General features: G+C 34.4%; 1 protein-coding gene across 1 annotated transcript; it reads right to left on the reverse strand.

Annotated features, from left to right (window-relative positions):
- Positions 1-90: 90 nt before the first annotated feature.
- LOC132562827 (uncharacterized) lies at positions 91-9,505 on the reverse strand. The gene is made up of 8 exons (XM_060227601.1): positions 9,436-9,505; positions 6,784-6,960; positions 6,444-6,604; positions 6,312-6,373; positions 5,024-5,083; positions 4,620-4,781; positions 1,892-1,976; positions 91-1,305 (listed from the first exon to the last, which is right to left on the reverse strand). The coding sequence occupies exons 2-8, from the start codon at positions 6,948-6,950 to the stop codon at positions 1,028-1,030; spliced, it is 975 nt and encodes a 324-aa protein (XP_060083584.1). The 5' UTR covers positions 6,951-6,960; positions 9,436-9,505; the 3' UTR covers positions 91-1,027.
- Between the last annotated feature and the right edge of the window lie 8,941 nt (positions 9,506-18,446).

Consider the following 18,446-nt stretch of genomic DNA (forward strand, 5'->3'; position numbering starts at 1 on the left):
ATCCTTATTCTATTTAATAGTGACCTCTGACTGATGTTACACTGTACAACTGAAGGAGATAACTTACAGTTAACTAGAATAGCAGGTTTATGGTTTTAGTCCACCAGCACCAGCTAGTTGACTGTTCAAATCAGCTTAACATGGTCTTCATAAAATTATTCTTGGTGTGGCTATTTCATTAATGGTACAGTGTACCTGATAAAACTTTCACAGAAATCATACAATAATCCCCTTGGTCTTTTTATTAGTTGTAAATTGTCCACTTTGAGATTGATTCGGAAAAACTAAAATGACAAACAGACAACCATCTTAGATTTTATAACACTGTTACAAATTTCACAGTTATAATTTGGGATTAATCTCAAGTTTTCTGCAATGTCCACTTTAGTGAGATCACAAAAACAAAATAACTGACTCTTTTAACAATTACATACTGGGTTTGTACATATAAATCTTGCGATACAATATCAAAATAAACACAAAGGATCTTTTGAAATCCCTTTTCAATCCTTTGTTTAATTGGAAGGAAGGACTGTGAAGACAAAATGCGCCACTCAGCGGTGAAAAGCACTAATCTCTCCAGTTAAGGAACCACTCTGACATAAAATAGGGTCAGGTATACAGCTTTAGCAATCAAAAAGAAATTTTCAGAAGTCAACCAAATATTACTAGCTCGAGTAAGTCGCAGTACTGTACATTGTGTGTGAATGGGAACATATGGATATTTTTCAAAATAAGATTATTTCATTTTGCGATATGATAAAAAACAAGTAGTTTTTTCATGTTCTGTACATTGTATAAATATCAATTATGAACTTGATGGCCCGGATGAAAGAGCGCACTGCCAACGGTGAAAGAAAACATATGTTTCAAGTCATATACCAAAATTCAGTTCAAGCTTGTGATAGGGCTGTCCACAAGTCAGCTATATAATTATATGATTCAGAATCTGTGTAATGAAAACCTGTAATTCCACCAGGATTCCTTTTGTATAGACAGGAACCCGGAACGGCAGCATCAGGCTGTTCTATGTGGTTTCATTATACTGATGGTAAACGATTTCTGTAAATGATGAAGAATCTAACTGTCCTGTATCCAGTCCTAAACAAATATGGTTTGCACTCTTTGATCCAATTTTAGTGACGTACACTTTTGTCTTTCCGCAAGAATTCATGACAATATCTTTTGCTGTGTGTATCTTCAATAACATTCCGCCCGTGACGTCATAAGGATTGCTTGACGTCGAAATGTCTGTCGATATTCTTCCGTTTTCATTACCACAGATCTTCGAAATGTGCACTGCGTCTGCAAAGTACACATATAATATCAACATGGTTAATGATTATATAAAGAGTTATACATTTCATAAGACTAAAATCGACAAGGACAAGTACAAACGTGTTTATATATAGCTGTTGCTGCCTGCTCCTCCACCCCTCTTTCAGGTATTTATATAAAATATTTCCATGTGTTAATAGTTTCACCTTAACTGGCATACAAACACGAAAATCATCGACTCCTGGTGTATTGAGGAAGTAAATTAATAATTGATCGGGTTTCCTGAACAGACGATTACTTCATCACACTTTCTCTTGCTCATGCTGGCTGCAAAATGGCTTTTGATATTTATTGTGAAATCACATGTACCTAACGAAAACAAGACTATTCGGCGACTCTCAGTCCCCCAACAACACACCCTGGTGAACCTATCCTGATCTCATTGAGTTACTTCCCTTCGTTTCACTCTGTCAGTACAGATGCTTAGTTTGACAGCCGATCGCGATGGTTGCCGAAAATGGGGTGAACCCATACCCCAAGTATGAAGATGCAGCGTTCCACTGCACGTGACCCCCTTGACACTAATTTTCAGAAAAAGGAATGTTTAACTTACCTGGTAGTGAAGGAGGTTTGTCGAACACTCCAGACACGTCTGATAAAAATACAACACGATTTACCTCTTGTTCTTTGCAGATGGTCTGAAAGACAAAATCAGTGAAATTATCTGTACTTATATTAATGAAAAAAAATAAAACTTAAAAGTTAAATGTTAAAATTAACAAAAGGCCCATGGGCCTCAGCGGTCATCTGACATAAAATACAAGATTTCAAATTCTGAACTTATTTCACCTGGATTTAAGAATCTAGGGTACTCAGCCACCACCTTAAAAGTGGGTTAAGGTTATTCATTTCAACAAACTTCGTAAACCTTCATCCCAGCATGCTACAGGCCAAATATCATCACCCTGGGTGTTCTGGTTATTCAGAGGATGTTTGAAGTAACAAACTTTGGTCAGTGCCATGTCATGATCATTTCATGCAAGTCGAAAGTCGAAAATGTGTTTTCAAGATAGCGACCATCTTGGATTTCGGACCAACCCGAAATTAATAAACTTTGGTCAGGGTTATGTCACGATCATTTCAGGTAAGTTTCAGCTCAATGAGACATGTAGAACTTGAGAAGAAGTTGAAAATGTTTAAGACGGACGATGCCGGACGCCGGACAAAAGGCGATTGCAATAGGTCATCAGACCCTTCGGGTCAGATGACCTCAAAACTTTCAAGCGATACATCATTGAAGCTCATCGCCCTATAATATTAACAAAAATGAAAGAAAATAATCTTGTTAAGACTTTAAATAGTATCTACAGTACACTCATTTTGGTTTCAAATCATTTTGCCAGGTCTACAGTTAACAATGAAACTTCGTTAAACGGAATGTAGAGTTAAAATTTCTGGTCCAAACCTTAAATGGGTAAATTTGCACAAAATAAAATGCTTTTCCCGAAGTTAGATGTCGGTCTTGACAGTAAAAATTACACTTGAAAATATTCTTTAGATCTGAAATGGTTTTTTCAAGACGGAAGACCTAGACGACCACGAAAGGTAGGTGTTCTCTCTTCTTGGTTGTCTAGGTCCGCCATCATAAAAAGACTACTCCTTAACACGACAGTGAATATGGCAAGACCATTTGGACTGCATATTGATATGATAATTGCTTTGTGGGGGCGTTTTCAGTAAAAACACGGCACATGACCGCCAACATACAGGACACTCGCGTGTGATGTCACATCGTCAAGATGCGGTAGGTTCCAGTTCTCTTCAGTGATCGCTCGTAGCATCCCAGGACTTAGACGGATCACTTCCAGATCCGCAGGAAACAAAAAGAGGCCAACATCGATGTCCCAGTATCCGCCAAGTGCTGCTTTAACGTCACAGATTTGCTGGCTTACCAAGGTGCAGGAGACACGCACGATTCACCAACAAGGACTAGTCGGAAATGCTATGCACACGAGTACTGACATCACCATCAAGGACTAGTCGGAAGTGCTATGCACACGAGTCCAGACATCACCAACAAGGACTAGCCGAAAGTGCTATGCACACGGGTCCAGACATCATCTTGATAGCAATGACGGTCGTGTTCGGTGCACCGTCTGCCGGGAGATCGTTACAGAGACGTAACCATTATTATTCATCAGGCCATTACGGCGGATGGTAATTTTTGTCTGAAGTGACATTGGATTTTCATCTCCGCCCACTCTTTTCCTTTCTGTGGCTATAAATTTTAATCCCGATTTATCGATTATCTTATTCATCGTGTCAATAGGACGACTATGCATTGTAAAGAAAGATTTATTACAAAATGTATTTTTTTATGAATTTACACGAACATGTATGAATTAAACAGAAGAAACACACAGTTTTGTTTCTCCATTAGTACTTATTTGAAGGATTTAATGGATTGGTCACAATATTTAATACCTTGCCACATAAAGAGGCCTACGTAGTGCTGGATCTTATTTCAGATATACATGTACATGGGCTAGAATGAGCCCAAATATGGACTGTTTTTCACACATTTCCAGTGTAGATTTACCCAATTCTAAGAGAATTGTGACAATGGTCATGGTTTTTATACGTTTGTGAATGTGTTATCTTTGATCATATCACGGAATCATGGCACTAGAGCGTTGACAAATATGGGCGTTGCTGATAAATGTACATGTAAAAATAAATGACGGTAATTTATTCACCATAGGGAGTCACATTAGTTCGTCGGTAGAGCGTTGGCCTACACTGACGTAACCCCAGGATAAGACCCAAGTTAGTGGTTCGACAGCAGTTTGTTTGGTTTTTTTTCATGAAACTGAGAGATGAATCGGTCTGTGTTGACATGGTTATTCATTGGTACGACACTTCAGCCTAATCGTCAATGATCATATGTGACGGGCCTCCCGCATGTTGTTCAGAGAGGTAATCACCAGCTATTTAAAGGAAATACCTCATCTTAAAATGACAGTGACTGTTCACGGAGCGACAAAGCTAGCAAACGTCAAGCATGTGTTGTAATTCTTTTACGCTTTTGAAATTAAGCATCCGGATGTTATAAAATGGTTTATTCACCATTAACATACCATATCTAATAAAGAAAATCACAATGTTATGAACCTGTTAAACAAGCACCACATGTACATCGAGCTGTCGCCCATCTAAAGGCTGACCACACTTGACTTTCGTTTCAATGACGTCACTTTGCAGCTCCATTTGCCTGTATGGCGTCATAAATCATTAATACTGACCCTCGTCGTGACCTTTCATTCTCTCACGTTATCAATTACCTTGATTATGACATCACCACTTAGGATGGCACATCCCTTACTCGAGTCAAGTATGCAGTCACCATGTAAGACTGGCACAAATCCACTGTTCAGTAGTTCTAGTATACCAGTCACTCCGTGGCGAGAAATTCGACCATTATCCGTCATCCAGGAACCAGCAGCCTGCGAACAGAAATGAATGATACTATCCGATGGCTTCCTGCCGATACAACTCAATAAAGATTACTTTCCGAACTTCATCGTTATATCACACTTGGTAGTTTAACAACATGCCATGCTCTTTGAGCTAAACTGTACAAAAAACAGAAAACAAAAACATAAAAAAGCAAAAACAAAAACACAGGAAACCATTAACATAAATATATCTTCAGCTTTTCTGTGTTTTAAGATAAAAATCTACTTACTGATACACCAATAGCATTAATATTCTTGTCCACAAGACTCCTTACTACCAAATGGTTTAACTGCAATAAGAGATGGAAATGTACAGAGGTTGTATTTCAATGGTTCCAATAGGTTTCCAGCCTTGGACCTCTCGCTCACTATCTTAACCCTCAACCGGTCGCTTCCAAGAGAAGCTGTCTTTCTAGCCGAATGGTATATTGCAGCTAGTATTCACCAAAGTAACAGATATCATTATCTATTTCGATGCCTCTGCTAGAATTCGAACCCGTGACTTCTGACTCACTACATCAGCAATAAGCTAGTGTATCCCAGGGTTACAAAAAGATAAACAAGATTTTAACAAAAGACACCAAAATAGATTAGCACTTGTCATTAGAGATCGGCATTTTCTCTATATATGATCGATTTGTTCTCGTTCCTCTTAACCACGTGACACTAACATGTACAGTTATAGGAATAATAAATCATGTGGCATTGGAATTACACGGTCACGTGATCAAAACACCTTATTGCGGGGTTGGAAATTATCCCTTTAAAGTGAAATATTTTCAAACCTCATGACTGGAATAGAGGTATAAAATATGGGTTAATGAACTTAGTAATGTTTTTTTTAAAAATCAAACTGGTCACAGGTGGTTATATCAAGCATATGATTTTTCACAAAATGGCTGCTGATGGCATGCACAAATAGAAACCGTGTTAAACATGTTCCCTAGGCTTCAAGATCCCTACAGTGCATCCCTTCATTACACCCCTAAAATACATCTCTACAATAGTTCTTTGCAAGCAGGGGAAACCAGATATTGTGGAAATAACTACTTAAACAGTCAGACCAAGGACGAATCGTGTAAAGAAAAAGCCAGCCCATAGACAGAAGCACTGCAGAAAAAATACATGCTTTCCGCATATATATATATATAACTAAGGTAATATGTCTCATTATTTCCATTTGGGATTTTCGTTTAGCAAGTGGTTGATACAAACATTAAATTTGTAATGAATTTATAAAGTCCGAGACATAATATAGCTTCGCATTTGACATGGGTGGGTGGGATGGGGTTACAAAAGATACAAAAGCAAATATACGATTGAGTTACATCACTTTGATAATAGATGATACAGTGGAGACACATTACCATGGTAACAGAATATAAGACATATACAATAATATGCCAGGATGAGACACATTACATTGGTAACATATGTAAATCTATCCGGAGTGTGTGTGTGGTATTAGATCTGTATTCGAGACTTCAAGACATTCACAATACATGTAAGGTAAGCCACATTTATCATAAATATATGGGTGAGGCACATTATGATGGGAACAGATATGCATATGAGACATACTGAATACATACATGTGGTGGAACCCCATCAATATATTGGGAGAGAAAATTACCTTGGTCGCAGAAAGACAAACTACCTTGATAACAAATAGTATACAAATGAGACACATTACCTTGGTGACAGATATACGAGTGAGACACACACCGTGTCGTCGTCTCTTCACCTCTTCTGATGTTCCAATCAAACCACTAGTAACTTGGTATTCTTTAGCATGGTGATGACCGAATGACCTACACTACAAAAATCATAATTCACAAATGGTGCTTCCGTCAAGGTAGCTTAGCTCATGATCGACTTTGTATACAGGGGACAAAGACATGTATTTATGTGTAATACAGAGTGAACAAAACTGAATTTACAAATGGTTAGGAAACTTAAAGAGTAAGTCGAAATGATTTCATGAACCAACCCTGCTCCGTGAACAACCACACATCGAAGTCCACGATGTACACATTGTGCGATGACGTCAGCTGCCGAAACCAATTCCTCCTGTTTCAGTGTCTCTAATCGACATTTATCTGTAATAGCGCTGCCACCTAATTTCACCACTAGATCCACAGTTTCCAGATCCATCATTGTTCTGAGTCTAACAAACAAGAAATTAAGATTTATTCTTTTGCATCATTTGTGGATTAAATGACAATAACATACCTAATACGTTTTAAACAACAAAATAAACATATATGTGTACTTATGCGATTATAGACGGGGTTGCCTGTCGTAGATTTTCCACTTCGAAAATAAAATATAAATACAGTCTAGCGGAGAAAAGTTGAACTAAACATTAATACTGGCACTATACGAAGAAATAATCTGTTTTGGTCAAGGGCGTATGATTAAGACACCTCCCAATTTGGTTTAAAACAAATAAAACGGCGAGAAGATCTAGAATTTGAAAATACATTTGAAAGAATAATTAATTATTACTGTAGCAATTACAATTTTGAAGATTAACAGCTGAAAACTCTTGATCAAGGATTCAGATATGACGGGATCAACACCATCTACCGTTAACTATATCTTAAAGTAACCCATTACACTATGAAAAGAAGGACAATGATTAGAAATTGCTTAACCGCAGTATTTTTTAATGTACTTTATTTTCTACTGTGGCAATGCTTCTTTCCAATATAAATACATTGAACTCGTACATTTTATTTCTCACTAAGATTTATGACTTACATTTATAAATAGCAGTCAAGGAGTCTATTTCTGTAATCCAATTGCCTGGTTGTTGCAACATCAATTTTCAAGCAACAAGTCCGTGATTTTTTTTTTTTTTTTTTTTTGCAACTCCAATGTAATGATATACAACGTACTACTGTGATACTAGCTCGCCAACATTATTAAATCTTCTTTTAACTAAGTCCTGAAAGTCAACTTTGTCAAATAAAATCAGAAACGTATTTCTACTTTTCCTAGTTGTTTCAAATGCTAGAAAATGCATGTTTGTATCTATTTTGATATCTGATTATTATGAGTGGTTAGAAATGTGCTAATTATAACGTATAAATAGATATTTTCTGTACGATGATTGTATTTTGGAATATTTTAAATTGAAATACTGTATCAATTATAGTTAATTATAATTATTATTATAATTTTAATAGAAATCTCAATTTTAAAATTGATCGCCCTAATTTTGTGACAAAAATATGTTTACTAAGATTCTTTTGAAAAAAAAACTCGAGCATGAGCTATTCACAACTGAAATATTATCCTATTTCGCAAAAAGCAATTTGTACATCTTTGGCACAAAAAATGTAATAAATTTTCCTTAGAATGAATATCAAGGTTTGTCAAAGTTATATCAATGTGTTGGAAAGTAATATACTTGATAGTCAAAGGCATACATTTGGAGACTTATAAATAGTATTGCTTTTATTTCACATCGAAGTTATCAAAATAATCGTTTTGTTAAAAAATTTGGTAAGACTGTGAAGGAGAGTCGTGTGTGAATTTCAACTAAAAAATGACACAACTAATTTTCATCCAAAAATTTAAGAAAAAATAATTATGTGTTTATAAAGAAATGTTAAATTTACTGATCAGAGACATACATTTTGGAATTTTTATCTACAAAACGACATATTTTTATTTTTATTTTAGTTTGAAATGCCGCTATATAATTTAAAGTTTAAAACCCCGAGCTAGAAATCTGGGAATGCGCGACGCGGTATATCCTCAAAAGCTGCATATGATAAATGTTTTCATTTTTTTAATAATTATTATTTTTGTAAAGACTTATTTTTTGGCAAAGACTTATGTGCTGTTGACATTGGAGCTAACAATGTACAGTTTAGTTGAACGATTTCTCATCGATTTGTTCGGATTCATAATGTGTTTTCTACCGTAACTATTTACTGAATTAATTTACACGATTCGTAACCGCTAGTTAGGTCTAAATAAATGGGTTTTTTCCTGACATAGATAACATTGAAATATCGATTTTAACCATATGTATGTGATATGTTGTGTTCTGCTTAATCTCTAGGTAAATAGTGTGTGGGTTTGAGACATTGGAAGTTAAATGGGGGTGGTTCAACTTACACGATGAGATCAGGAAAATACTTAGTAGAAAGAGTTCAACATAGGATAGCCAAGTGTTGTTTTGGAATACGGTGCAACATTGATTGACTTTAACCAATTTCTAACTGAAAAAACTACCACACATTTAAGCTGCTACAAAGTAAACATGATAAGAATAAACCACATTCAACAAGGTCGTACGGTGCAGACAACATAAGCATGAAACAATGTTTATTGGGGAGAGAGTTTGTTCAGCATCCTAGGATAAGTAAAGTACTTAATGTCAGTGCTAGAACTAGGTAAATGTGTCAGTACAGCTGTACCTGGTGATATAATCGAGAGTGCAAATATACACAAGTATGTATAGAGAGTATACATATTTCATTAGACATCCTGCATGCTGTTACATAATGCATTCGCACGGTCCCGGTAAGATATACCATATATATGGTATATATCACATATATACGTCTCTAGATATACTATTAAGCCGAACCACATTAATACTTCAACGGATTTGTTATGTACTTACTTATTTGTTATAAAAGTTGACCTGGTGTGGTTGGGTACCTTAATCGTAGGCCAAATAAAGTCCACGTGCACAATTTGAATTGTTTGTATACAAGTTTGACCTCAGTGTCGGAAATGAAAGAATGTGTCTAATTAACGGGGTAGAAAATGACAACATTTTTCCGGATGGTAGGGTTATTTCCCACCCGAGATCAAAATACAATCGTGTGAAATGAGGTTAATAAAAATACAAAAAGCTTACATATTCTTCGTGATTGTCCAATAAAAAGAAATAATTTGATGACATTAGGTATACATTATACAAACTATATGATTTTTCTTTAACTTTGGTTACAAAACAAATCGGTACTGAAGTAGATTGTATTTGTCTGCTGCCTTTCAGAGAAGAGAAATGAACTGAAGGACTTTATTATAAGATAGGTGTATTAATATTCCAAATGCAAATGTGAAACGACTGTGAGGAACAACGGTGAACAAAATGCGTAGAAAGGATAGCGATAGATACGGGATCACGGACTTAAAATATCTAGGTCCGTGATGTGCTGTAAAAAAAATGTGGCAGACACAGTAATTTCCTGTTACATGAAAATCCACCAAGATAATTTGCATAACGCCGTTATACATGGGGGTCACCTTTGTGGTTGAATGCAAATTAACTATGACCGCTCCCATAATAGGCTTGAAGGGCTTTCTCGGTCAGTTCTATAATTATACATGTATATGTAGTCAAACTATTATATCGTATCTATATTGTATATAATCAAAATACCGCACATATATTTACTTTCTTTTGTTTAGAATTCTTAATGTTTGCTCTGATCAGAGACGTATATAACACGTCTCTGCTCTGATGGAAAACATTTAAAATTTTATTATGATATTTTGAAAGTTCTAGAACTAATGAAAAATCACCCTGTTACAGTATATAATGAAAACAGAACGAGATTAATTTATAAAACTATGTACATTAAAAGTTGTACTTTGTTTGTCAGTAATACAATACTAACGTCAGCTACACAGTAAACAACATAATGAGTAGGTGACGTAAACCGCCGACCCAGACCGCTTTGTATTAGTCGTATATAGTCTTACGTACTGCGTCATTCGGTGCACCGTCGTGATGCTAACTTTCACATTGATAAAACAGAGGACATAACTCAATTTTATTTTTTCCATTTAAACACAATTTTGGTATCCTGCTAAAATATAAAAGAAGGCCGAAGCATTGCTTTTAAGATATGTAACGTGTTGATAAAAAGGCTTATCATTATCGTAAAATATTGCTGATAATAAATTATCTTCAAGTTAACAGAGCTTTGGAAGATGGGGATGCGAACACTTGACACATTTTTCAGTCAACAAGCAAGCCGAGTAATTCAATGTCTGGTTATTCCTGTATCTTGTTGACATAGAAATTTCGCTATCAAAATTCTTGGCATGTTGGTCTTAAACAAAACAAAAAAATAAATAAAACTCAGAAAAAACAGATGTCCCAAATAACCACGAAATATTATCGAAATATTAACAGATTATGTATAAACAGAACGACCATGTTTATTGACGGGAAAGCTAGTAAAACGACTGGATAGAGGCATCGTACACATGCCTTCGACAGTAACAAAGGTAATGTAGGGCATTGTAACTGAACCCGGTGTTATTTTCCTTTTTTATATCGTCCGATTCTAAAGCTGCCTACTTCGTAAGGTTGATATATATATATTTTTATATTTCAGCAAGTTCATTTCGTTTTTATAAAAATATATTGTTGTAATCATTTTCCATAGCTGTTGAATTTTTTTTTAAAGACTTGTTGATATTTACTACTCATAGATGCGGAATGTTATTTCGTCGCTGTCCCATTGTTTATGAAAATGTATTTTTCTAATTCTCATTTTTTTCAAATAAAACATAAATTATTTACAGAGAAAAAAAACCAATACTATGTTGTCAATCTGACTCACTGTTCACTTATTTACAAAGAAAGAAGTAGTTCTGTTGTCTATTAAATCTAACTAACCGTCCGTTTATTAGGTTACAATATTCTTATTTATCTATTTTTGTATTTGTGTTTGTCATAGACCAACCTACTGAATATTGGCTGTGTTTATTTGCTGTATACGCAAATATGGCTTGTTGGAAATGAACATTGGTGTAATCTTTTGATTCGAATTGTTTGTTGTCTTTAAATATAGGACATTTTTCATATTAGTAATGTTATTACATATACAAATATGACTCAGTTTTTAAAAGTATAATGATAGTATTTTGCTATTAATACGAATGTAACTTTTGTATGTAAACATAGTAAGTTATTAAGAAGTCGTCTATGAATTGTGACTGATTGTAAATATTCATAATTACGATAAGGTAATTTGCTATCTCATAATAAACTGATTTTATGTAAATAGCATAAATATCTTGTTAATTGACTTCTTTCGAATTTTTATTTTTGAACTTTAACAATTATTTCAACACATTATACGATCATTTTCTTGTACAGGAGTACAGAAAAGAGCTGTATGTGTAACATCCCGGCATATCAAACATCGCTGGAAAACTATGGCACTTAATGTTTCCATACATCATTAAATATAACTAGCTTCAGTCATACGTCGGACATCACAATTTAATTAGGAAGTTTCTGAATGAAAATCATTAATATTTTCGTTCTGTCATTCTGTCTGTCAGCTGAAGCACCAATAGAATACGCCTCTCTGGCTATAAAATAGTTGATTACGTGCATGCTACAACCAAACTGAAATAAAAAGACATTTCATTCTCGGAAACGTGGGAGGTTAACTTACTCGGATTAATGCGTCTATCGCCTGTGGGATATCGGTCACCTTTCCTTACAACTCAAAATTAAGGTGAGAAAATTACTGTGTATGAAAATCAGTATTTATTCATTAATTAACATAACTCTTTTCATTGTTGCTGGAGGTTTTATTTTCTTTCTTATATTTTTTACATATTTTTAAAGGTTTATGTGTGTTACAAGGATTAAATGACTTTTTTTTTCAATTTTGGAGCTCAGTTGATTCAGAGTTGTTCATATATATGTCTTAAAGACATAAATATTGTCGGTCAAAATAACTATATTTACTCATAAAACACCAGGAAAATCCCAACAAGTAAACAAATGTTTTATTTCAAAATCAAAATCGATGAAATGTGGGCAAAATAAAACACATTGGAAATATTACCGTAAACCATTAGGTACATGCAAGGAAAATAAGACCAGGTATTCCGAAAAGGTAAGCGTTTTCTGCTCCGAAATAAATCATAGTAAGTTAAGTTCAGCGTAAATGGTTCCTTTTGTTATACCTCTCAGTATTTTGATATCATGTCGATATCATTTTATTGTATGAATATGGTCATAAATACTCCCACTTAAATTCCGTACCGTTACCTTTACAGGTATATATTTTTGTACACATGCTGAGTCCTAAATAAAAACTTTGTATGCATATCAAGCCGTTTGATGACTTTTGATTTAAATTTGATTTTAATTGTTTCAATTTTAGGCGACGTTTTTAAGATTGAAAATGGTTCACAACCAGAAAATTTAACTTAATATGAAAAGGAAGATTATTTCAGAATTTAAAAGAGAAGGGACAGTATTAGACGTAAAGAGCATTATTAACAATGCATTATTTATATAATTAACTTCTGCTATTGCGCAGCGTCCGCTGTCTGTCCATTGTCCTATCGTCAAGTTTGAATGATACATGCAAGTTAAAGTTAATTTGATATAAATAAAACAGAAGACTTTGCCTTCCTTAAGGTAAAGGACTGAAATTACGGAAAATGCATTTAAGCGAGTTTTTTAAGCGACTTTGGAACGGTTGGTGTCTGCAGAGCCAATATGTGAAATTTTATGTAATATTGTCGTTAACAAATTGGTATTGCATGCTTTCTGAAATATTTGGGTTCTGTTTAGAAAAGGGTAATTGCAAAATGTATCCATTCTTCAAAACTCATAACTGTCTATCAAAATAGGATTTTTGGATGAGTTTGCCTGTGTCGGTATGTATATGTAGATTGTTATCTAGTGTAGGTTTGTTTTATAAATTTAATGACAATCTCAAAAGTGGAACATCCAAAACACGGGCAACTTTGAAGGTGTAATGTTACTTCATGCCTTAAAGTTATGACGATGGCTTCATGATTTAGGAAAAGAATCGGAGCAACTCCTGCGATTATATTTTACTACTTGATTGTGAACTGCTTACACCCATTCAGTAACAATTAGGCCTGTTAATATAACGACAATCGAGCCTTACTTCGGTGCATCCTTCCAATTCATCATTCTAACCCTAACGTACCCAAACGTTGTACTGTTGTTTATTAACTTGTAATTTTTCAGGAGTCCACGGGTAAAGATTTCTTTTTATTATTTTACTTGTTCGTGCAAGATATCATAAACTGACACAGGTATAACACAGGGTTTCAAGAGATGCATGTCGATGAAAATTGTGCGGAAGGTTTGCGATCATCAGATTGAACCCATTAAGAAATGTTCTATTTCCTTGTGCGATTTGAAGCTGACTGTGTTTGATGCTCGTTAGTTTGTCTGTTGGTTCATTTTTGTTCACCTTCTTCTCATTTGAACAGTACCTGGATTGACCAAGATTTAGTTCAGTTGAAATAATTTTTTTTTCATTCAATACTCAACACACACAACCTAACGTATTGGATGGGAAAACAAGTCCTGGGGTTATATTAAGTCCTTTCCAAAGAAAGTGTGCATTCGATGAAGCAGAAGACGCTTACTCTTACGGACATATAGTCTTATTCTCCTTGCACAATTTCAGGAGTCTACATGTATTTTTTTCTTTTGTTCATAATTGCCCTAATAATGTTTCACTTCACATGTTTTTTTGTACACTAGCACTGCTGTAGTCAACTCCATGTTTAATAGAAAAGACAAAATTTTGACGTGAACATGAAACATAACTCATTATTGTTTTTTCCCAAAACATTTCTTTACTTTCTTTTAAAATTTGATATGACATTGCACCGTTTTAAAAATTTAAAGAGAAAAATCACGTCAAAACAAAGCCCTCACTGTCTATTTTAAAATTGCTCTGTAATCCGACGTGTAAAGTTAAAGCTAAATTATATGCTGAGTTATTCCGCCAGTAAATATCAGTTTCCAATATAACGATATACTTCATTTTATACTATTTCTTAGACAAGAATTCTTTTAGTCAAGAATGAATTTGAAAAATGTACATATGTACCTGTTGTTCTGTACCTTTTCCGGAGTTCATAAGGTCCATGTGTATATACACGTGTAAAACACATTCTGAAATTGCATTCGACACATCCAAAAGGACTTCTAATTAATACATGTAGATATAATTTATATTTCATGTTCTTTTGTTGTATGTGTAAGACTTTTCCATATTGTAATTTCTAGCTTTCATCTTGGCCATTTGATTTAATTTTTTTTGTTTTAATCTTGTGAATCTTGATGCACCAAAATAATGTTAGAAAATGACAAAAATGAAAAAACCCAAATAAATCACAATGCAGAAACAAATATAACTTCAAGAAATATTGATCTATTTATGTTAGACTGAAATATCTGCTTCATGATTTACAATTAACACATACTACTGAATTTTTTTTCAGAAATATCACATTCATCAGCGTGATTGTCGAGTAACAAAACAGCGAAAAAGTTGTATTATTTGGGATATTCTAATTCTATGTACAAAACTTGTATCGATGGGTCAGATATTTTCTATATGTTATAAGCCAAACATGTTTTGAATTTTTAAAATTAATTCTGTGTGTTTTAATTATTTTCTGTTGTCAGAAAGTGGATCAGCAATGTTTGAGAGAATGATGACGCGGGTATTTCTCTGCTTCGTCATAGGAACATGCTGTCTATTGGCATTTGCTGAAAATGAACCGAGCCTTCATGATGTTTTAAGTAAGTATCTGTCGTTAGTACACAACTAAATGTTCGATTTTAGTCTCAATATAATATGCATAACAAGGCAATCAAACTTGGAGGTGAAATTCTTGATCACGAAAAATATCAGAATAAAATTTGTTACGTTTATCATTTAATCTTCCTTATATGTTTTTAAAAGACGACGGCGTATCTCGAAATGAAATCAGGTCTCGCGTGCACCACGATGTACATTTACCTACATAGAATACTGGTTTATTGTTTCTCTATTGTAATGTCTTTAAAGCGATGATATCGTTATGTCAAGAAAAAAATGTAATGTGGAACATATGACCAATGAGATGCTAACTCCATCAATTTCGTTTGAAATCTTTCCTTTTAAACAGAGGCATTTATTTAATTGTTTGTCACATTTAAACATAACACCACCAGTGTCCACTCAGGTTCCAACACTTCTCCACTGGTGAATATATTTGATATGATTTTTTACTACAAAATCGTATATTTTGTTGGGCTCAGTTTTATTTGTTTGATGGATAAAAATATGTTTATACTAATTTTAACAGTTCATGGAGATATGAATTCGTTTATTGGAAGAACACACGAAATGAACGAAAATGCATGTAAATCTTCCAAATTATTGATATTTTTCATTTTTATTTTTATGAAGGTCATAGTAATGTTGCAGTAATATTTATCTATTGACTTCAGCCCATCTTTGTATGCTGCCCTTGCCTAGTGAACAGGGACTGTGTAGTACTCGGCTATCGTGGTACGGTTATGATGCAGAAACAAGACAATGTAGACATTTTGTATACGGCTGTGGTAACAGGAGAAGGAATATGTTTAGCTCCATAAGGATGTGTCAGAGTCTGTGTGAACATTATTTAAATCGACGATGGGAAGAGACCTTGTGAAACCGTGTGAAAACTATTGTATTAAAACATGTCAGATTGTGAAGTTTCGAGGAACATATTTATCTATGAGTTGATATAAAAAGAGAGAACCTTTGAAACTTCGCAATGGGAAATATCGTTGTTTGTGAAGTCATTGCGAGGCTAAATAGTGGACGTAATTGTGTTCATGAAAGTTGAAGGAAGATGTTTTAATGTACATTTTGATTTACATAAGTGTTTACGCTACTTATAATAATAAACATGTGTACAAAATTTAAGGAATTAGAAAACATACGAACAGTTTTGCATTCCATCTGGTGTTTTTCTATACATCAAATTTGTTTCTGAAGTCTTCTGTAAATGGATTTTAGCTCCTGTACTCGTAAACAATAGATCTGGCAGATTTCAATATTCCTTTGACGTCAAGTTGTGGTTAAAGTTCACCTATTTAGATAAGAATTATACACCCATTTGTAAATGATATCCTGTCACATTTGGTTGTGATTCTACGGTCTGTTCAAGTGACGTCATTGGTTGTCACAATATCCTTAAACCACATTGTTTACAGTTGACGTTATGTCAGCTCGCATTTTTGTTGTTTTCCCTTATGGAGAACGACTCCGACAAAAATTGGTTGTCAAAATTATGCCCTGTACTGGGCTGTAATGGTCCGTCCAAAATGCAACATTAACAACATGTGATAATGGGTGTGCACTATTACACAAATGTTGAGGAAGAAAGTCAATACGATACAATTTGGTAGAACGTTCTGAACCCTGCTACTATTGTAAACAAGCTTTTGTAATCATAGAAAATGTCGTAGTTTGCTTTCGTCCTTTTTTCTCATGCATTGGCTTGTGGGCGAGCGTTGAAACACTTGCAATTAACTTATTGAACACCATTTCGGATCTTTGAGCGATATAAAGCTGGACGTGTTTCAGGCCTGTTAGTATACTTGGATATTTTCTTGTTGTGTATCTTGTTCTCATTTTGAATGTGCACTTATACTTGGACTGACCAAGATTTACCTGACGGGTGTAGTCAATGAAGCAAAATAAGCTCATCCTTCCGGAACACCTGGTCTTATTACCTTCTTGACATCCTCAACAGTCGCCTTGTGCATATTTGGTCCTATTCCAACCGATTCTGTGTTTGATATGCCGATATTTTCCTTTAGATGATACGACACTATTAATCTGTTAAAGTTGAAATTCTAACTAACGAGTCCCTTTTCACAGTACCGTTATACAAGTGCCTTATGAAGTAAATGGCATGAGCAAAACCACAATTCCATATTCTAATTCATGAAGATATGGCAAAACACGAAAGAAAAAATTCACATAGAGACTCCTGAAAAGGTACAATAACACAAGATGTTTAGGAAGAGAAAGCGTTTTCTGCTTCGTCTTCATCGACGATACGCGCCATGTTAATCTTTTTCAATCTAAGAATGTAATGCCATGTTCTCAAATGAGAACAAGGTAAACAATTGGGGAATCAAACAGGCAAACTAACGAGAACGTCTATCTTCATATCTCGTAAGGAAACAGAATATTTCTCAATGAGATCCCTATGACGACTGTAAAACTAGTCGATTATTTTCATCATCCTGCATCTTTTGAAATCATGATATTGGGAACTGGTTCTTGAATATCGAATTAAGTGCGACATGTTAACACCAAAGGTTGGAGATGCGGATTGTTGCTATCAAGAAAAGGGAAATTCACAATAGATCTGTATATCATCACGCTTACCATACGGCTTGCTGGAAAGCCTTACATGTTGCTTTCCTTGTAGATTAGCAGCTGATGTAGAAGAGTCTGCAGTGTCCTTGACTTCCAATTCTGACTGGTATTGTATGATGGTTAGATCTCAATAAACAACACGGAATAAAACAAAACAACATATAAACTAATCTTAATTTCTGTATTTCATTGAACAATGTTTTATATTTGGTAACAAGTTAAGTATTTGTGGACATTCATCCTTCATATAACAAAGTAAAACACATGTATATAGCTCACTGTATTCAAATGAAAAGACACAGATTTTTTTAAAACTAAAGAATCATCAAAACGACACCACAAATTGTTACGTAAAATTATTTCGAACTGAAGTCGTTTTTGTGTTGAGACGAGTACTGTGCGGTTCTAAAAATAACCCATGAATAAAAATAAACCATATCTGTAATTA

This window comes from Ylistrum balloti, unplaced genomic scaffold (assembly GCF_031769215.1).
Source record: "Ylistrum balloti isolate Yb309-2 unplaced genomic scaffold, AGI_CSIRO_Ybal_v1 Utg371526, whole genome shotgun sequence".
In the NCBI taxonomy this organism is placed as follows: Eukaryota; Metazoa; Mollusca; class Bivalvia; order Pectinida; family Pectinidae; genus Ylistrum; species Ylistrum balloti.